The following is a 22,491-nucleotide window of genomic DNA, read 5'->3' as shown; positions in this document are numbered from 1 at the left end:
GCTAATGGGACTTTAAAAAAAGAGAGAAAAGAAATCTGATTACCAGAATTTGGGATATGAATTTCATCTCACAAGAGAGAGCTGTAAGAAGATGCGAGATAACAGAAAACTGAACTGCAAATAATACATTTCCTATATTCTATTTGACAAATATTTATCATGTTCAGTTCAAGGTAGGAATTTTAAGTAAAAATAAAGAGAACCTGCGAAATTCAAGTTGCTTCCAATATCTTGGCTTTTTTTAAAATAAATAACAGATTAAAATAATAAAATAATAATGCACAAGTAATTAGCATGTAAGATTGTGCATGTTTTTGTATGTGTACTTTCCAAATGAATGGTATACATTTTTGAATACTTTATACATATTTCGTTCCAATCCTTGCATGAATCAGTGAGTGCTTGGGCCCAGGTTTCTCATACATAAGTATGAGTTGGACATGTAAGGGGAAAATTCAAAGTATATTGAATGCAGTGGGAATAGGCATTTAAGAATTGTGTGGCAAAGTCAAAAGATACCAAGAATCAAAGGACATTAAACAAAAGTGGATTGAGTAGAAAAGGAAATGAGCAGTGTGAAAATGTTTGGAAGTTATTTGAGTATACAGAGAAAATGAATGAGCACTGAATCACAAAAGACATGATAAAAAGGAGATGGAGAGGAAAGGAAACAGCAAGGAAATTGAAGTTGAGACTCTAGAAAGAGTGCAGAGAAGAGCAATAAAAATGATTAGACTGGAGATGAAGAACAGTTGCTGGAATTGGGTAGGTTTAGTCTGATGAAAGGAAGGACTAGGGGAGACATGATGGCAGCCTTCCAATATCTCAGGGGCTGCTACAAAAAAGAGGGAGTCAAACTATTCTCCAAAGCACCTGAAAGGCAAGACAAGAAGCAATGGGTGGAAACTAATCAAGGAGAGCAGCAACCTGGAACTAAGGAGAAATTTCCTGGCAGTCAGAACAATTAATCGCTGGAAGAATTTGGCCACCAGAAGTGGAGGGTTTTAGGAAGAAATTGGACAATCATTTGTCTGAAATGGTATAATGGTATAATGGTATAATGCTTGAGCAGGGGGTTGGACTAGAAGACCTCCAAGGTACCTTCAAACTCTATTATTCAGTGTTCTATATTCTAAGTGACGATTGGGTGGGGCTGATTAGACTACAAAAAAGAAAAATGCAGGGTGAGAAATTGAAAGCACAAAAGACAATATGTGAAGGTTTATGGTGGAAAGCAGACGATTTGCTTCAGGGTATCCTTTATCAATTTTATAGTGATGGCATGATTGAGGCCACCCTTGGAATACTGGATCCAGTTCTGGTTGCCACAATACAAAAACAGATGTTGTGGTTCTAGAAAGATTGCAGAGAAGAGCAGTAAAGATGATGAGAGTTCTGGAGACTAAACTATGTGATGAACATTGAGGGAACTAGGTATGTAAAATCTAACTAAGACAAGAGTCTTCAAACTTGGCAAGTTTTAAGACTTGTGGACTTCAATTCCCAGAATTCTTGAGCTAACAAGACTGGGGGAGGAATTCTGGGAGTTGAAGTCCACAAGCCTCAAAGCTGTCAAGTTTGAAGGCCCCTGAACTAAGAGAAGAACTAGGGGTGATATGATTATAATCTTCTAGTACTTGATAGGCTGTCACAGAGAAGATGGGGGCAGGAAGTAGTTTATTCTTCAAAGCAGCTGAGTGAAGGACAAGAAGCAATGGCTGGGAGATCATTAAAGAGAGATCCAATCCAGAAGGCTGTATGTATGTATGTATGTATGTATGTATGTATGTATGTATGTATGTATGTATGTCCCTTAGGATTAGGTTGGTGTTTCTTTGGAATCTGTTTGAAATTAATACGTTACTCCCCTACATCAAAGGCACCACAGATAAAATCAGTAAAATTCTCCACAAACACAGTATCAGGACAGCCTTTGGCACTGACCAAAAAAGTAGCCATGACCACCAAGCCACCCAAACACTATTGACAGTCCCTTCCAGCTTTATAATTCTATGAACTTCTTGCCATGTTTTTCCTAACTATAACACATCTGAATAGAGCATTTCCAGAGAATGAAAGATGACTCAACTTCCCTATGCTCCAGCACTAACCATACTTGCAAGAACATATTCCAGGAAATGTTTCTTTGCTTAGCAAAAATAGTATTATGTTTGTGCCAACCAATAACCAATATTTAACTATGCCCACTATTAAAAAAAATGCCCATGTGAACAAACTAGAGGTTTGAGAGAAAACTGAAGTGTAACAGCCTTGAAAATACAGCAAATAAAAGGCAATTCATGGTTGATATTTATCCTTGCTGGCAGTTAGTCAATAGAATCCATTCTTTTATTAATAATATAAGCTGTGCCAAGTACTTGCTAATAGATCATACTTACTGACCAAATACATAATAACATTATTTATTTTTGTTTAATTATTTCCTACCCCTACAGCACTACCTATCTGCATTTCTCTCTTTCATGTAAATGGTGGAAGGGATCTGTTTGAAATAAGGAATTTAGTTCATTTTTCCAAATAAGCTGAAAACTGCTACACATCAACTTTTAAAATATAGCTTTAAAAAAATTTAAAGAGACCCCTCCCTCAGCATCCGAGATCTCAATGTGTCCAATTATTATGGGTTTTGAAAGTTACCTAAGATTCACAGTCAACCATTTGGTGAGTTTGGTCAGGTCGAATTCTTATCTGTTTGAACTGTCCATGGGATTCAGGGACAAGCCTCCACAAAAGTCCTTCTCATGGCCAATTCAATTCAGAAAACACTGAGTTGGATCCCGGATATCGAATCCAATTGGGCTTGGGATGGTAATTGCTTTTATACCGGAACTTCAACTAAAAGGTGGATTTGAGCAAAGCACCTTGGAATGAATCTCACAAGAAGAGCTTGTTATGATCTTAGTGTATATCACTCTCAGCTGGGCCAAAAACATGACTCCCACAACCGTCCTTAAGAGAAATGCCAGCAAAAAATGAGATCCTTTGGAGGTAAAATACTCCATGAAGGACAGTTTTAAAGCACATCCTAAAATGTCCTTCATATTCATTATTCCAAGTGTTGTACCACTTCTGAAACTCTTCTTTTGATTTTCAGTTAGTTGACCTTCTGATAGTCAATCCTGCTTTGTACATCTATACTGACGTACCAATGTTCCTTGCATTTTGAGATTCAAACCCTAATAACTAACTGTGATGACCCGGAGTGTAACACAAACGTAACAAAATCTAAAACGTAAATAAATGTCCTTTAATGCCTCCAACTTGGCCCCACTGTTCAATAATTCTCAGTTGAAGATAAAACTTATTCAAAGATAGTTTTCAAAAGAAAGCAATACAGTCCGAACTTAATGAGCAGATAAAGGTGAAATAAAAAACTAAAACAAACTACAATGAAGGAATTTCCACAACGGACCAGGATCAGTAATTACCAACTTCAAGGAGATAACAAGGCACAGTCTGTTGGAAAGACGCCAACCAAGATAACTTCAGCCCAAAATAAAACATGCTTTGCTTCTGGCAATGCTGTGTTTTAACCATCTCTCTTATATACTATTCTCCCCAGCTGCAACCAATGAGGGGGATCATGGCCACTTCCTCTCTCTTAAGCCAAGTTGTTTCCTTCTTGGTTCCTCCCTGTGTGTCCTAGGATGAAGAGGGGATGGGCCTGGTTCTTTCTCTGACTGCTCATCCGGCCTCTGCCCTTTCCCAGCCTCCTCCACAACCTCCGGAGCCACACCTCCACTCCCTGTCACCTTTTCTTCCTCTCCCTCAGAGTCCAACTCTAACAAGGGCATGATACTAACATTCAAATTCCTACCATCTTTTCATCATAAAACAACTAAAGGTAAAAGTTTCCCCTGTCCAGTTGTGTTCAACTCTAGGGAGTAGTGCTCATCTCCGTTTCTTAACTGAGGAAGCTGCCATTGTCTGAAGACATTTCTGTGGTCATATGACTAGCATGACTATACACTGAGGTGCACCGAATGCCTGTTACTTTCCCACTGAAGTGGTACCTATTGATCTACTCGCATTTGCATGCTTTTGAACTGCTCGGTGGGCAGGAGCTGGAGCAAAGAACAGGAGCTCACCCCATTGTGCAGCACTTGGGTCTCAAACCCAGGTGGTCAGCTTCTTTAACTGCTGAGCCATCATACCCCCAACCCCAGTAAAACAACTAGAGAGATCCATTCAGCTGAAATAAGTCCGGTCATTTAGGTTTTTAGATCACCACAAGACCTTGCTGATAAAAACAAACCCTACAGGCATTCCAGTTCATCTCCTTTGTATGACCAACCCTGGGGCCCCTGTTCCCTAAGATCTCTGGCCTTAGAAATTGATTGACAGGCTTCAATTATACCTACACACAAAGGAATTCTACAGCTATGGACCCATTCCTTTCTCTTTTGTTTGTTCGCCACATAAAATGCTCTCTCTCTCTCTCTCTCTCTCTCTCTCTCTCTCTCTCTCTCTCTCTCTCTCTCACTCACACACACACACACACACACACACTCACACACACACCATTGCTCAGAAACAGCTCCCTGGTTGCTAGCAGAAGCATTTCCTTATTCATCCAGAAAGTTTTAAGATAGCTTCAGCAAGTTATTGTCATAAATCTACAAACTGGGTTGATTGAGAGTAATTACTTTAATAACGGGTGTCATAAGAGGAAAAAGTAAACAGGGGAAGCAGTAAGTGATCCGTGAAGTGTGTGTGATTGAAAGGAAAAAGAAAAGCAACTCAGTGCTCAGACAGTGACTATTCTAAGATTGACGGATTTGAGGACTGGCAAATACTTTTGGAGTGCTACTGAATGTAAACAGGGAGTGTTTATCTGCTCAGAAAGCCTGCCTTACTCCAAATATTTAAACACAGCTCTAGAATTCAGAAGTGTGCTTTGAAATGACTTGTCATAAGAAGTTGAGCCATAAAATAAGAAAAGCTCATATCACCTAACACAGTCAATCTTGTTAAGTTTTAAGAGGTATGGACTTCAACTCCCAGAATTCCTCATGGCTGGCTGGGAAATTCTGAGATTTTAAAGTCTACACCTCTTAAAGTTGACCAGGTTGAGAATACACACTGATCTAACAGATACAAGGCAACTGAAGAGGAAGGAATATAGTTTGAGAAGACTTGACTTAGGCAGAATGAGTAAATCAATCATTCAAATACCCTAATTGCCAATCACCCACAGTCACTGGGTGAGACAGGCAGGGTAAAAATTTAATAAACAAACAAACAGATAAATAAATAAATAAATAAATAAAATTAGGGCTACACCCTGCAATGGCCATCAGGGGCCATACTACATTTCTTCTGAGGAAAGGGCCAATCCACAGCCTGCCATATGTCTCTCTTTGGCGTTTAGCATCCAAATCTAGGCAGATTAATTTCCCCTTTTATGCAAGAGGATAAAAGCAACTCAGCGCAAACACATAAATAGGGCAACTGGGGTCTAACTCACTGCCCACTGAAGCAACCGAACCAAACAGCCTCAGGTGGGGAATTTCCAAAAAAGTTATGGGAGATTTATTGCCCACTCACTCGGTTGGTGTAGGCCAAGAGGAATCTGGGCACTGGGCTTAAGGCAGATTTAAAGTGAGCAAAGGAGCCAATTTGGGGCAATTTAGTCAAGAGCCCAAAAGACATTCATCTCCTTTTGAGCTACTTGCTTTTGAGGTTCCTGGGAGGTTGCTGTGAAATTAGTCACCAAATTCAAAACCATAAATTTAGAGCCTTGTAAAAGGAACTTCACAACTAAAGAACCCATGCATTAAAAAAAAAAAAAAACCAGGCATGGGCATTATAGTTGAAAATTATTAAATAATGGCAGAACACAATCACTTCAAAGGAAGAACTCAACCAAAAAAATAATCTAACTGGGGATAACTTTGCCAACTTTCACATGAAAAAGGAAATCTGGCAAAACATAACACGGGCAGAAAAATAATTATTCCTGAGATTGGATGGAGCCAGTAATCTGAAGAAGCTGGTGTGACTTTTTTTTTCATTCTAGACTCATCTTATTTACATTCAGAAATTTAGGCATAAACCCATTTACGAATGAAACAGATACATGTGTGAAAGTTGCTATAATAATAAGCAAAGCCTTTTGCATAACAAAGCCTGGACATCTAATAACTAACAGAATAAAACTTGTGATTTTTCTGAATGCAAATTCTCCCCAAATGATAAAATAATAAGCATCCTTTTAGTGTAGGAATCCCCCATTTGGTAATACAAAATGTTATTTGGATGTTATACTGTTGGTCAGCATTCTTGCCTACATTCTTGCTTTCTTCTACAGGACAACATGGACTACCAGTGGTCCCTATCCATCAATCGCTCAATCCTAAACTCAATGATTTTCTCAAACATGAATTCAATTATATAGTAGTTCGGCAAACATCTATTAAACCTCTGAGGGCCCTTCATGAATATTCTTTTTTTTTTTCCACCTCCACATATAAAGGGAAATTTAAAAAAATAACCTAGCAATGAAACATTGAAAACAACTTCTACCTCTAAATGCATACCTTTTAATCAGCTTCAACTTTCCAATAACAAATTATCTTGAGTTTGGGGAAAATCAGTTTGATGAGAATTATCATTCTCATCTACAGTATTTACTGATAGTGGTGTTCACAGGTACCACCAGCAATCTTTACTGTCAAATCATCACGAGCTTCAGACACAAAATCCAGCTGGCTTTCCTTCTTGCTATTTTTTTAAAAGTAATATTTTAAGCTATGTAATTTGTTTTGCTTACTTTAATCTGTGCATGGGTGTGCATATGAATGTTGCCATGATTTATAAAAACATAACGATGATCAACCTTTTGTATAAAAAAAACCAAATGTCTTACCTGCAGTGTTTGTGAGATCCTGTTAGAGTTTCAATGACAAAGCATTCGCCTTCGTGAAGACAGTATGCAAGATCCTTATCCTTGCATGGCTTAAAGTGCTCAGATTGTTCAATGGAATATGTTGTGGTATCTAGAGAAGAAGGAAAAAACAGAATGAAAGAAAAACACATTTTAATACAATGGATATTATTCCCACTGGCCATCAACTTTTACTTTTAAAAGACTCAGCTAGGAGGGTTGAGTTGAAATTGAAATTCATCAGCATTCATCTAGATTTCAGAATAATTACTGTATTTGGAGATGCCAGCCAGTTACAAATCCATCTGGTAGTGATGCTATCTATCTCATTTTTTTTCTAGCTTGCCAAGAAGTAGGTTGAGGTTTACTTTGTCGAATGCCTTGCTGAAGTCTAAGTATATTATGTCCATAGTATTTCACTGGTCTACCAATTTAGTCACTATGTTGAAGAATGAAATAAGATGGGATTGGCATGAGATGCATTGCTATTTTTATTTATTTATTTGTTTATTTGTTTATTTATTTATTTATTTATTTTGTCAATTGCTTACAAGATAACAGGTATAAGTATAAACATAGTTATGAATCCATGAAATGGATACGTATAACAAAAATAAAAAGAAACAATAGGACAGGGGTGGTAGGCACGTTGGTACGCTTATGCACACCTCCTACAGACCTCTTAGGAAAGGGGTGAGGTCAATAGTAGACAGTCTAGCGTTAATGTTTGTGGGGTTTGGGGATATATTAAGGATATACCCTCAGGTCTATGGAAAGAAATAGGAGATTCTAATTTTCCCTGATCGTAGTTCCTAGTACAGATTCCATAATGTTTCTTGAAGCATCGTAGAACATAGAACAATAGAGTTGGAAGGGACAAGGAAGATCTTCTAGTCCTTGCTTAGGCAAGAGACCCAGACGAATGGCTATCCAGGCTCTTCTTAAGAACCTCCACTGATGGAGCACCCATAGCTTTTTGAGGCAAGCCATTCCACCGGTGAATTGTTCTCATTGATTATTGTTCTCGTTATGTAGTTAAGAAACAGAGAGATGGTTAGGTCAACATCAGTCACTGGCTCTGAAAGCATGGCGGGGAAGTGGAACAGGAGAAGCTTGCATCTACTAAAGTTGGAGCACTCAGTTGGTATTGTCTACTCTCTGAAGTTTGAATCTTCCTGAAGTTTCACATTGAATAAGATGTCTGGCTCTTTCACATTTAATGCATGAGCTATTACACTCACCATCTCCTCATTTTCATCTCTATCAATCAGAATGTGAATTTTCCATATAGAATCATGAAATATAAGACAACTTGTGAGGGTTTCCTATTATTGGAAGGAATCTTATTGAATGTCAGCTGCATAATAATTAACTCTGGGTTGATTTCTAAGGCAGCAGAGATGTCATCTTTTGAAACTCAGTAGGTATTGATGCCAAATCCTAGAGACATGCTTAAAATGAGTCATTAAGACTCTAACTGATTCCATCTCATCTTCACCTATTAATTTTATATTTACAGTTTCCATCTGGCTGACAACTGTCATGGATTTCATTATTTCCTGGTTGGAGAGACCCTTCTTTTTTTCTGCTAAGCATTCCTGAATCATGACTTCTTCTATATTCCCAAAATTGGAAGCAATTATTTCCATTAAAACATTAATATGCCGGGTTTCTCCTTGCTTCCGTTCCCACCAACAAAAATGAATTAGGTTTGAAGATATTAGGATAATATATAAATATTATTGGATGATAGGTAGCTAGGTAGGTAGATAGATAGATAGATAGATACCCTGTTTCTCCAACAATACGGCCTCCCCCAATAGGAAGCCCCAGCATGTTTTATAGGCATGAAATGAAATTAAGCCCCTCCCCCCAAATTAAGGCCTATATTAAAACATGCGAAATGGGGGGGAATGGTGGGGGGGCTTGCCGTTAGGAAGTACTTTTGTGGCACACCCGGATATGGTGCTGCCTGCGTTGACCCCGACGAAGTGCCCCACCAACGCCGAGGTCAACATCCAAGCCGTTGCCACCCGCCCACCCAAAGATGCAAGGGGGGGAATTAAGTCACCCCCGAAAAGACAGCCTAGCCATTTTTTCGGGGCTCAAAAAAAAATAAGACCCGGCCTTATTATATGAGAAACACGGTAGATAGATAGATAGATAGATAGATAGATAGATAGATAGATAGATAGATAGATAGATAGATAGATAGATAGATAGATAGATAGATAGATAGAACATGCTTTCATAATTGGAATAGGATGGAAAGAAAAGAAAGCCTCTTTGAAAATTATTTACTTTGAACTTTCTTATTCTAAGTTTTGCAGCCTCAGAACAGTTTCATTGTGTATGTCTCAGTGAGAGCTGGCCTGATCATCATTCTCTATTAAATCAATATTATTCTTCAGGTTGAAATAGCCTTTAATTATCCTTTATCAAAACACCACGGTGCCAAATGTTGATACATTGCATTCTAATTTTAAAGCAGATCTTTTATACCACTGCATAGATAAAATACAGTACAATAATGGTCCCATTTAATTAGATTACATTTCCTCCAACAGCTTTTTTTGATAGATACTCTACTCATCGAAGAGAATATTGCAGTTCAGGGTTGAAATGTGCTTTCTGAGCTTGATGTTTTTCCTGTAGACATTTTATTATCAAACTCGGCAACATCATCAGTGCACTGAGGATGTTACCTAGTTTGGTAATGAAACATCTGCAAGAAAAACGCCAAGCTCAGAGAGCACCAAAGACCCCACAGATATTCTATGATATTTCTGGAGAAAGGGAGATGATGGAAACCCAGCTCCTGGCTATAAGAGATAGCTCCAAACATTGGAAGCGCCACTATTGGCAACATTCTCTAGAATTCCTTCAAATATAATGCAGTGCATTCTGTTCTATCAACTAGACATCCACTGGAGATGAGCAAAAGATTAAGCATTAAAGTTCAATAAAAGTTATTTATTAAGAAAGTGAAATTGCCAGCACCTTATTCTAAAACTATGCTTTATAAAGTGGAAAAAGGCAGAGGAACAAATGAACCTGAAATGCATTGGGACTTTCTCTCTTTACCCTTTTATGAGTTCTTAGAATCAGCTTTTCACTATTACTGCAGATGAATGTGGTTTCTTGTGGAGATGGATGGATGGATATACCGTATTTGCCGGCGTATAAGACGACTTTTTTGCCCTGAAAAACATGCCTCCAATTGGGGGGGTCGTCTTATATGCCGGCAAATAGTAATTGGGAAGCACTGCGGCTGCCGCGACTGAGGCACTTTTGCGCATCGTGGAAGCGAATCCGTGAAGCCGAGGAGCAGCCAGCCTTCTCCCACTCCCAGGAACGAGGCTCGCACCGCCGAGCTCCGCTGAGGTATCCGGCTGGGGCTGTCAGGAGTTGTTACCGCTGGCGCGGCTCCGCGCGCTCCAGTCCGCGTTGCCTCGGGAAGGGAAAGGCAAAACCAGGAGCCACTGCTGCCATTGCAAAGCGCCGCCGCTGCTCTTCCTTTTGCCTTTCCCTTCCCGAGGCAACGTAGGACTGGAGCCGCGCGAGCCGTGCCAGCGGTAACAACTCCTGACAGCCCCAGTCGGATACCTCAGCGGAGCCTGGGCGGTGCGAGCCTCGTTTCCTGGGAGCTGGGAGAAGGCTGGCTGCTCCTTCGGCTTCACGGATTCGTTTCCACGGTGCACAAAAGTGCCTCAAAAAAAAAAAAAAGTGCAAAAGTGGAAGGCGTGCGGAAGAGGGGCGAGTATATAACAAACTATATTTTGAGTGGAAATGTTGGGGGGTCATCTTATACGCCGGGTCGTCTTATACGCCGGCATATACGGTAATTTCTTTTCTCCGTTAAATGTGCTCAGAGCAGATTTGAACTAATCCACTAAATAAAACTAAGAACAAAAAGTAGGGTGACTGGGTAGTTCATGAGTAATGCTCATCCTCAGATTTCCTTCAGTTCCCCAACCTTTGTGGCCTCTTCCAAGGGCTGTATAAAATTGATAGGCAAGCTCATCAGCCTTAGCTTGAAATCTCTCTGTGTGTGTCAGTATTTAATTCTGAGCATTATAGTGTGTGTTGTTGTTCCTATAGCACTTGCTAGGAAGAAAATGTGAATGAATCAATAAAGTGAATATAATAATGTAAGTCCTTGACTTATGACCACAAGCGAGTCCCAAATTTCCATTGCTAAGCAAAATGTCAGCCTTGGAAGCCATTGTTCAATCGGAAGCTTTGAGGCTGCCACATTCAGTGCCTGGGAATTTGGGAGAGGGATTTCATAGTGAGGTGGAAGACTAGATACAACAACATTCTTTCTCAGAGAGTCAAGGACATGTTGCCCTGCACCTGGAGGGGAGTGACTGGAGGAAGGTCTCCAGTTGGGAAGAAGTTGTGCCGTGGTTGTGCCGTGTGATGGACTGGTGGGTGCAGGGGATAGGTCTTTGATTTCTCTTTTGGGAAGGGAAAACCTGGAACTTTCAGATTCAGAGTTTCCCAGATGTGCCAGTATGACAACTCTCATAAATTGGAACATTGAGGGATTGTTTGTCTCAAAATTTATTGGTTTGGGGTTGGTTAGTTGGAACCAGGGGTGGAATTCTACCAGTTTTCACCTATTTGCTAGAACTGGTTGTTAACATTCTAAGCAGTTCAGAGAACCGGTTGTTAGAAGAAATTACTGGCCTAATCCTGTAAGGAAGGCAGGAAGGAAACATTCTGGTGTTGCTTACAGAAACTGCCTCTCCGTTAACCCTTATTACATTCTTGGCAGGACTAGACTTCCTGTCTCAGGAACTTCTCTGGAGTTTTTTCCCCCTCCTTTTCTGTACTTTGCTTGTATGGAGTGACCATTCAAAGTTACAATGGCACTGAAAAAATTGACATGACCATTTTTCACACTTATGACTGATGCAGCATCCCCACAGTCATGAGAGGCCAGGCGAGGAGATGCGTGCCTCAATGTGAGTGATATTGAGTTGGCCACACCTAGCCAATAACATGACCACTAAGCCACGTCCACCCAGTCACATGACCATCAAACCACGCCCACCAACTAAGCCATGCCCACAGAACCAGTTGTTAAAAAATTTAAATGCCACCTCGGTTGGAACGCTGACACAAGGCAGTTGTTAATCAAATCATTTTGTGACAACTGCAGTTGCTAAGCTAGTAACACAGTTGTTAGCATGGCTTCCCCTTTGACTTTGCTTGTCAGAAGGTCACCAAAGGGGATCCCCTGACCCAAGGTCACTGCAACAGTCACAAGTACATGCCAGTTGCCAAGCATCTGAATTTTGATCACGTGATCACAGGGGATGCTCCAATGGTTGGAGCACTTTTTTTTCAGTGCCGTTGTAATTTAGGTCACTCTAGCTTCTTTATGTTTTTAATTTATATAGGTTTTTTTTTTATCTTTTATTATTGTTAGCCGCCCAGAGTCACCTTGAGGTAAGATGGGAGGGCTATAAATGTTGTAAATAATGGAATAAACAACAAACTCCTTGAGTTTAAGCCAATTCCACCTGTGTGGTTGCCATCCTGTGTTGGATATTCCACTTTTTTTAATGAATATCGCACTTTTATCACTAGTTTCTCATGGGATCTTTTAACTAGGCCCAGTTTAGTGGGTTCCAAGCACAAAAGAACCAACTACACCACAGGTCCCTAGACACAGACAGACAGACAGACAGACAGACAGACAGACACAGACAAATCTTTGAGCTTCTACTCCCTCCTCATCACTACTCCACTTTTCCCCACTGCTATTCCAATATCCTATACCATTCCAGACAAGTGGCTTTCCAGTCTCTTCTCTAAAACCTCCAGTGATGAAGCACTCACAACTTATGCAGGGAAGTCATTCCACTTATTAATTATCCTCCATGTCAGGAAATTTCTGCTTAGTTTCGGGTTGCTTCTTTCCTTGATGAGTTTCCATCCATTGCTTCCTGTTTGGCCTTCAGGTGTTTTGGAAAATAGGTTAACTTCCCTCTTTTTTGGAGGGGGGCAACCCTTTAGATATTGGAAGACCCCTATCATGTCACCCCTAGTCTCTCGTTTCTCTCTAGTGCCTAAACAACAAGACCAAACTGGCTCTAACTGATATCAATAGGAATCCAGGCTACAATTGTCACCCTCAAATTCCTTTTTCTTCTACTTGAGGTGCAAACATGATTCACACCACCGTACTAACATTTTAAATATTAAATCACAATACGAGAACTGATCCCTGAGACTAAATGACTGGCGTATCTCCATTATTCATCCCATAAATATTAATCTTGGTTCTCAGTCCTCCCCTTCAATATGCAACAAACATTAAAGGAGAAAATTGTGCTAACACAAACAGAGGGTATGTAATGCCACTAGGGAAAAAAAAAGCACAGGTCTGAAAATATAGCTAGGTAATAACACTTCCCATGTTTTAGATGTGTGGCATTTACCACCAGAGACACAAACATATCAGCTTATCGCTGAATACAAATGATCACATTTTTAGCAACAGCAAAATGTGAACAATTTCCTCTTGTATTTATTTATCCATCTCTATGCAAATTACTTAATGAAGTTCAAAATGGCCCAAATCCATAGAAGAGGAACTGAAGAAGCATCACATTAGAACCAAAAAGACACATTGATCACCTCAATACAACTTTACCTGTACTTGTCTCTCAGGTAAAGAGACTTATGACCACAATTGAAGCTTCTGTCGCTAAGTGGGACAACTGTTACATGAGCTTTGTCCCATTTTATGACCTTTCTTGCCCCCGTTGTGAAGTGAATCACTGCAGTTCTTAAGTTAGTAATACGTTTGTAAAACAAATCTGGCTTCCCCCATTGACTTTGCTGGTCAGAAGGTAGCAAAAGCATCTGAATTGTGACCACAAGGATGCTGCATAAGGGTGAAAAAGTCACACTAGTGACTTATAAGTCTTCCCCCCCTTCCCATGCCATTGTAACTTTGAACAGTCCTTAAACCAATGGTTGTAAATTGAGGTCTTCCCATAACCTCTTTTTGGCCACTTGGGTTGATTAAATCAACTCACTTTTAGGACAAAGAAATAACTTTAATTAAGCAATTGAAATATAAATTCCTAGTATATGTATGTCACTGTCACCTTGGTCAATTCTTAAGAACTTTAATTTCTTTGTAAACCCCACCCTACCCCCAGAAATACAAGAAGAAACTCAACTGAAATATAACTTTGTCTAGTTTCGTCTACAGTCTGGAAAATTGCACCAATCTTAGTAATAGTGGTTGGCTTCTTCATATAGAGTTCATGTGAGGTTTGGATGTTGCCTTGCACATAAGTTGTACTTCATACCTGTGTGTGAAAAATACACATTCAGGGCTACAAGCACCTTTCTCTATTTTTATTTCTCTTTTTTTCCATGCTGTATCATGACTGACGAAGGACAAAATTGGGAATATTGAAGGAAATTCATTTTTACCTTGAAAATATTTAAATATTTAAATATTTCCTTCTTTCACAACATATAGGCATTGCAAATGTGAACTCTTTTTGCGTGATTCTTTCAGAAAAGCGCATTTGGCAATTTCCATTTTTGTTTTCTACCTATTTTTGGTTAAAATGATGGATTCACTTCCAAAACATTTTTTTTTTATCATTGATGTTGTTAGCTGTTGCTTTAGCGATACGGATTGGTTTTAAATATTATTAAAGATACTTTGAAAGCTGTCTCAGGAAATCTTTATTTTGACAGGTTGTATACAGGTGAAACTCGAAAAATTAGAATATCATGCAAAAGTTCATTTATTTCAGTAATGCAACTTAAAAAGTGAACCTAATATATGAGATAGACTCATTACATGCAAAGCAAGATAGTTCAAGCCGTGATTTGTCATAATTGTGATGATTATAGCTTACAGCTCATGAAAATCCCAAATCCACAATCTCAGAAAATTAGAATATTACATGCAATCAATAAAACAAGGATTGTACATAGAACAATATTGGACCTCTGAAAAGTATAAGCATGCATATGTACTCAGTACTTGGTTTGGGCCCCTTTTGCAGCAATTACTGCCTCAATGTGGCATGGCATGGAAGCTATCAGCCTGTGGCATTGCTGGATGTTATGGAAGACCAGGATGTTTCAATAGCGGCCTTCAGCTCTTCTGCATTGTTCGGTCTCTCATCTTTCTCCTGGCAATGCCCCATAGATTCTCTATGGGGTTCAGGTCAGGCGAGTTTGCTGGCTAATCAAGCACAGTAATCCCATGGTCATTGAACCAGGTTTTGGTGCTTTTGGCAGCGTGGGCAGGTGCCAAGTCCTACTGGAAAATGAAGGCAGCATCCCCATAAAACTCGTCTGTGGAAGGAAGCATGAAGTGCTCCAAAATCTCCTGGTAGATGGCTGTGTTAACCCTGGACTTAATGAAGCACAGTGGACCAACATCAGCAGATGACATGGCTCTCCAAATCAACACAGACTGTGGAAACTTCACACTGGATTTCAAGCATCTTGCAGTGTGTGCCTCTCCATTCTTCCTCCAGATTCTGGGTCCTTGGTTTCCAACTGAGATGCAAAAGTTGCTGTCATCAGAAAAGAGGACTTTGGACCACTGAGCAACAGACCAGGTCTGTTTTTCTTTAGCTCAGGTAAGATGCTTCTGACGTTTATTGCTCAGGAGCAGCTTGACAAGAGGAATACAACATTGGAAGCCCATGTCCAGGATCCGTCTGTATGTGGTGGCTCTTGATGCACTGACTCCAGCCTCAGTCCACTCCTTGTGAAGATCCCCAACACTTTTGAATGGCCTTTTCCTGACAATCCTCTCCAGGCTGCGGTCATCCCTTCTCCTTGTGCACCTTTTTCTTCCACACTTTCCACTTCCACATAACTTTCTATTAATGTGCTTTGATACAGCACTTTGGGAACATCCAACTTCTTTTGCAATTACCTTTTGAGGCTTTCCCTCCTTATGGAGGGTGTCAATGATGGTTTTCTGCACAACTGTCAGGTCAGCAGTCTTTCCTATGATTGCGATTCCTACTGAACCAGACTGAGAGACCATTTAAAGGCTCAGGAACCCTTTGCAGGTGTTATGGCTTAATTAGCTGATAAGAGTGGGACACTTTGAGCCTAGAACATTTGAACCTTTTCACAATATCCTAATTTTCTGAGATTGTGGATTTGGGGTTTTCATGAGCTGTAAGCGACAATCATCTCAATTATGACAAATCATGGTTTGAACTAGCTTGCTTTGCTTGTAATGGGTCTATCTCATATATTAGGATCACCTTTTAAGTTGCATTACTGAAATAAATGAACTTTTGCATGCTATTCTAATTTTTCAAAGTTTCATCTGTATAAGGCTTTCAGTAAATGAAGGAACATATTCTTGGAAAATCATTTTCTTATAGCATTGTTCCTATTGATATTCTGCATTTCCTCATAGATCCTCTTACCTCCCATCATTTTAAGCCATTATTCTGTATAATTTCATCTCAAATATATCTTTCCATGATTTCCAAATCGTCAACATAAAAGTGAGACATACCTAAATCTTCCTAAATATCTTTCTTTCTTACTTATTTCTTTAGCCAATATATAGAGAGAAAGCCATCCATCTCACAACGAATTCTGGGTGGTGTACAACAGAGCTAAAACAGTGAATAAATACATTTATTATTTATTATCAGTTTATATTAATCCATTAGTATAAAAACCTTCCTATAGCTAGATGTCTTTGAAGGCTGTCAGCACACCTGTCTGTTAGGATGGAAGAAGCATCTTGGATGAGAAGCAAAACATTTTCAAACAACATTTCCTAGTTGTCTTTTGGAAAAAGCACCTTTGGGACTTCCTAGAGCTGCAAAGTTTACTTAATTTTGTTTCACCTCTCAAGGAAAATAGCAGGTTGGCTTTGCAATCAGGGATAACCTAAGGATCACTATATGCTCCCCAATCTAACTGGAATGGAAGGGATGCTTTGTTTCTTCTTAATTAGTTGGCCAAGTGGCACTGAGGATGAATTTAGTTGCCTGTCTCTTCTCTCTTCCCAAAGTTTTGCAGACCTGCCACTTTAAAATTCATGGCGAAGAGATTCAAAACATGGGGAATATACCTTGAAGCTCTGGCTTTCAAAAAAGAAGGAAGTAAATATTTTATAACCCATGAGCATTAACATTGAGTAGTGAGACTGGATGGCTGCCATGTTTCTTTATCAATATTAATGTCCTTGGTATTTTACTATGAAAGCAACCCTCAGAGTTACCTTGGTTTAATTATTCTTCTTATGGACACGTTCCCTCCCACTTCAATACATCACCAGCTATCTTCTCAGCTGTGCCCATAGCTCCCTTCACTGTGCATTATGTTTAAACCTAGTTGACTTGGGCTTAAGGTCCCAGAAACATGTTTGCTGGACTCTGTGATACCAAGAGGTACTACCTGGTATAGGAAAGAGAAACAGCAATGGAATTGATTCTAGTGAGAATTGATAACACTTACCTATGAAATATTGTAAGAAGGTATTAAGTCATGAAGCTCAAATACAAGGCAAAAGGAGAAGGGGACAGCAGAGGAGGGCATGGTTAAATACAAAAGACCTGAATTTGGACAAATTACAGGAGGTGGGGGAGGACAGGGGTTCCTGGCATGCTGTGGTCCATGGAGTTGCAAAAAGTTGGACATGACCCAGTGACTGAACAACAACATTAAGTTAAGAGCAATATAGACTATGCTGTTGTCACTATGACTTCTCCCTAGCATTTTGATATTTTTCTAAAGCTAAAAGAAATATAAAACCTGAATAATCAATTTTGTCTGGTCAACCAACAGCACTATCCCACTGGGATCATCGTCACTGAAACAGTGAAGTTCACAAAATGCAACACATCAGGCACCTAAGGCAATTGTACTTTTTTATGTCCTATTACAGGGGTCTCCAACAAAACTGGCTGGGGAATTCTGGGAATTGAAGTCTTCCAGGCTTAAACTTGCCAAGGTTGGAGACTCCTGTCCTAGAGCATCTATTTCTACAACATCTGCTCAAAGTTAAAATACTAGAAAATACTAGCAGATAAGAACATGAACCAATAGGAATTGGCCTTTGTTGTTTTTCTTACCTAATGCTTATCAATAACTCTTCTTTATCAACATCTCTTGGAAAACAGCTGTTTTCTCCCTACCAATTGCTCCAAATAACTTCTGAAGAATATCTTGCAGCTGAAGATACTTTCTGAATGACCAAAAAAAAAAAAAAAATGCTTGCTTTGCAGGGGAAAAAATATGGGAGAAAAGGACCGTACCAGTTTAAATCTAAAGATATATATATATATATAACTTTCACCCTTTGCTTACACCCTTAAATGTAATAAAAATATATATCTTTCACCCTTTCCCTCCCCCAAGTTAAAAGCAATGAAAATCTGGAGGAACTCTGGAGGAAAAGAAATCACAGAGATAAACAATTAAGATGTAGAAGTTAAATCCGTTGGCAGCTTCTCTCCTAAATGGCAACTTAGTTTAGATGGGGTGACATGCAGGAAATATATATTTCAGTAAGTTTTCAAAGACTGCAAAACAACCCACCATAAATGGGCCTGGGAGATTCCTATTGCAGTATCCATAATTCTGCATTTATATCCAGAGGGCATGAAAGATACCAGACCAAATTTTATATTATTCTTGCTGTTTTGATCTTCCCCATGATGCAAATATAGTCAAAAGGACTGAAGGGAGTATGAGGAGATTTAGAGCATCCCTAAGTCTAAAAATAATTACAGCTACTCCTCAACTTACAACTTCATTTAGTAATTGTTCAAGATTACAACAGGACTGGGAAAAGAGGCTTGGCAACTGGTTCGTATTTATGACGGTTGCAATGTCGCCTTTTCTGACCTTCATTGACCAACCATGTGACTAAATTAAAAAAATGCAGGAATTCACTTAACAACAGTGGCAAGAAAGGTTGTAAAATGGGGTGAAATTCATTTAATAACTGTCTTGCTTTGCAATGCAGATTTTGGGCTCAACTGTGGTCACAAGTCAAGGATCACCTGTAAATATGTTTTAGGTTTTTTGGCGATTTTAGAGTTTCTGTCCTTACTTTTTTGCTTCCCAAATATGGGAAAGTGAGCATGCAAAGCAGACATCGTAACATGCCCAAAGAATATATAAGTAAATCAAATACCGTGGGGATTAGAGGGGACAATATACACTGCATGCACAGTAGCCATTGCAAACAGCTCATTCCCTCTCTAGAATAATTATGGGCAGCATTATTCATAAATAAGCCCTGCCGATCTGAAAGGAACATACTTTTAAATAAATGTTTATAAATTTCCACCCTTGTCGTGTATTACTTATCATTCAAAGGTACCTGGGCACACAACTGAATTCCAGAGAAGTGTTAAACTGGGGGGGGGGGTGTTCTAAAAATAATAACCTCACTGTATTTTCCTCTTACTCTAGAAAGACAAGAGAAGTAGGTCAGGATGGAGGGCTTCGTGAAACGAAAGATAGAGATAAATAACGTAATTCCAACTCTCAGTTGATTCCCTCATCCTGGAGAGAATGTCAAAATAATTATTATTCACCAGAGCATCTATCATTCTGACATCCTAATAATTTGGGAATATGGAACCAAGCAGCATTGTTGTCAAAAAATACCTTCATATAGGGATATCAATGCATCATTTATTTTATGCTCTTTTTTAAAAAAAGAAAAAGAAAGTTATTTTGACTCCTTTTATCTTTTCATTGGCTGTTTGGCTCTTTTATGTCTGAATCCCAAAAGGAAAAAAAAAAAAGAATAGCAAAAACATTTCTACAGCATTACTTTAGAACAAGGACGGTTTCTCCCTGAGGTACCTGGGCATTGTAATACATTAGATAAGAGGGGGGGCTGCTCCAGATGCCCTCCTTCTCCATGGCCACCCCAGGCCTTTGGGGCAACCTCCCATCTGAGATCTCTACTCATTTAGCCTTAACCGGGGTCTTCCCCCAAGCATTGGGCTTGGATGGGGGTTGAGTTGGAGGCTGTTTGGCCTGGTGGCTGGAGGTGCCTTTACCTCTACCCCAAACTGGTTCTCCCCTCAAAAAAGTAGTAAAATCTGCAATTTGAAAAAAAATAACACATTAGTTTAGCTGTGGCATGACTCCATATTGCGGTTTTCTCCAGAAAAAGAAAGAGAAGTCATTGCTTTCCCCAAATATCTTCTTCACTAAGCTCTTTAACATTGCAAAAATTAGTCCGGAAAAAATGTGCCTGTAAATTGGAATTTAGGTTTAGAGACTGGAAAAAAAAAACCTCACATTTCCAGATGTGAGGTTTTCAATTGACGAGCCTCATTTTCTGGATTTAAGAGACATGAGATTCTGGTAACGGATATGTTTCTGCCCAATAAGACTATGTTATACAGTTCATTTAAATCAGCCAAAATAGAGTGAAATTATGAATCCCACAATATGTATTACCTCAAATTAAAAAACAAAACAAAACAGAAAATATCTTGGAAAATTCACATAGCTAGAAAATCCAGGGCTGGAATAAAACTTTATGATGTGAAATAACATTTAAAACAAACAAATAAGCCAGAACCAACCCCCCACCACCACCATATTTCACCTGCTAAAATAGCCCATTGGACCATCTCACTTTGCTGCATGTGTAAATTTGGCCAAAAAAGAGAGGAAGGGGAAGAAAAAGCTTTTGCATTATTTTAAAAAAGATCTGGATTCTTATGGATACTTTCAATGGTTACGCTCATTTCTAGGTGGATTTCTCAAGAAAAAGGAACAACTTTTTTCCCTCCTGCAGAGGGAAAAAGGAAATAAAGAAGCTCAAAGACCTCTTTGGCAGATGCAGTATACATTCCTGATGTATACCCTTCAAAATAAATATGAATAAATATGAATACCCTTCAAAATAAATATTTTTCACAAACTGCTCAGTTTGTAGGTTCTCCTTGCATCAGCAGGATTGAATTCAGCTCCCAGCATTTCTGCTTACATGTCTTTACAGCTCAATTCTGCCTCTATTTGCTAGGGAAATCATTCTGTAAACTTTCAACATTCTGAACAATATCTAATAATTCAAGAAACTTTTACTCTGACTGGCAGTTTTTCCCAGGTTGGCCCTTGCTTTTCGTCTTCATTCTGGCTCCAGTTTAATTTATGTTAATCACTATAAAGCAGGTGGTTTCTTCTTACGTTACTTTTATTTATTTACTTATTTGTATCCTACCTTTATGATTTTTACAAATAACTCAAGTAGCGAACATGTCCAACACACTTTCTTCCTCCCATTTTCCCCATAACAACAACATTGTGAGATGGATTGGGCTAAGAGAGAGGACTGGCCCAAAGACACCCATCTGACTTTCATAGCAACAGTAATAGCATTTAGATTTATATACTACTTCCCAGTGCTTTACAGCTCTCTCTCAGGGGTTTACAGAGTAAGCTTCTTACCCCCAACAATCTGGGTCCTCATTTTACCAATCTCGGAAGGATGGAAGGCTGAGTCAACCTTGAGTCTGGTGAGAATCGAACTGTTGACATTTGGCAAGAGTGCATTCTTACCACAGCTCTTGATAGAGCTCACTATCTCCTGGTAATTGGCCTAAGGTCATTCAGTTGGCTTTTGTGCCTAAGGTGGGACTAGAACTCACCATCTCCTAGTATTCACTCAATGTTACCCAACAGACTTTCATGCCTAAAGCAGGACTATAACTTATAATCTTCCACTATTGACTCAATGTCACTCAGTAGACTTTCATGCTTTCATGGGATTAGAACTCACTGTCTCCTGGTGATTGGTTCAAAGTCACCATTACGTTCATGGCTAAAAGCAGGATTAGAACTCGCCATCTCTTCACCTCTAGCCTGATGCCTAAGCCACTAGATCAAAATGGCTCTCAATGATTATCATTATTACCAGCAAGTGAATTATTTTTCTTCTAAAACCAATATTTTGTAAAAAAAATCAAAAAACATTTGGGTGAAGACCTATTTGCTTTATTTTTTTCCCTTCCCAATAAAGGTCTACCTAAAATAGTTGTGTACAACACATCTTTGTTCCTTGATTTTAACATTTGTAAGATGTTTACAGTTTCAATAGAGCTCCTACTTCATCCAACTCTAATCAAAAGGAAAAGAAAAAAAATTGCTTAACAATTGCATGGACCAACAATGGAAGCATGGGCGGTGAAGCTGGTGGGATTGACAGAGATGGAGAAATTCACAGCTTTGTTGAAAGAAAAGACTGACAAATTTTATTTTTACATGGAAACCACTTTTGGACTTTTTGCAAGAAACTGAAAGGAATGAAAAATTGATTTGAGGATTGGAATTATATGAGACTATGGAAATAAAGTAGAGCAATGTTATGAGACTAAGAGTTTGTTATTTATTCTTTAACTATATCTGTAGAAGAGAGACTGGCAGAACCAGGGAAGGAGTCAAACAGGGAATCCATTTCAATTCTCTATGTAGTCACAAAAGGATGAAGTCCAATCCTCCTTGAAAGCCATTGAACCTTATCTAGATTTACTTATTAGATTCCTGTCTAGAGGCTTGAACAATAAATCAATAATTTTGAA

The 22,491-nt window shown here is 39.1% G+C and overlaps 1 protein-coding gene across 2 annotated transcripts in view; it reads right to left on the bottom strand.

The window, feature by feature from the left end:
* The window catches only part of NRG3 (neuregulin 3), a 424,549-nt gene that overhangs the window by 226,847 nt on the left and 175,211 nt on the right, over positions 1-22,491 (bottom strand). For both annotated transcript variants that reach the window (XM_087963966.1, XM_087963965.1), the window contains exon 2: positions 6,890-7,019. In XM_087963966.1, coding sequence (XP_087820092.1) covers positions 6,890-7,019 — 130 coding nt within the window. The remainder of the gene's footprint in view (positions 1-6,889; positions 7,020-22,491) is intronic.

This window comes from Notechis scutatus, chromosome 4, assembly GCF_049901735.1.
Source record: "Notechis scutatus isolate UNSWTSFEM ecotype Mainland chromosome 4, rNotScu1.2, whole genome shotgun sequence".
Taxonomy (NCBI): Eukaryota; Metazoa; Chordata; class Lepidosauria; order Squamata; family Elapidae; genus Notechis; species Notechis scutatus.
The sequence above is the reverse complement of the archived record's forward strand: the minus strand, read 5'-3'. Positions and strand labels throughout refer to the sequence as shown.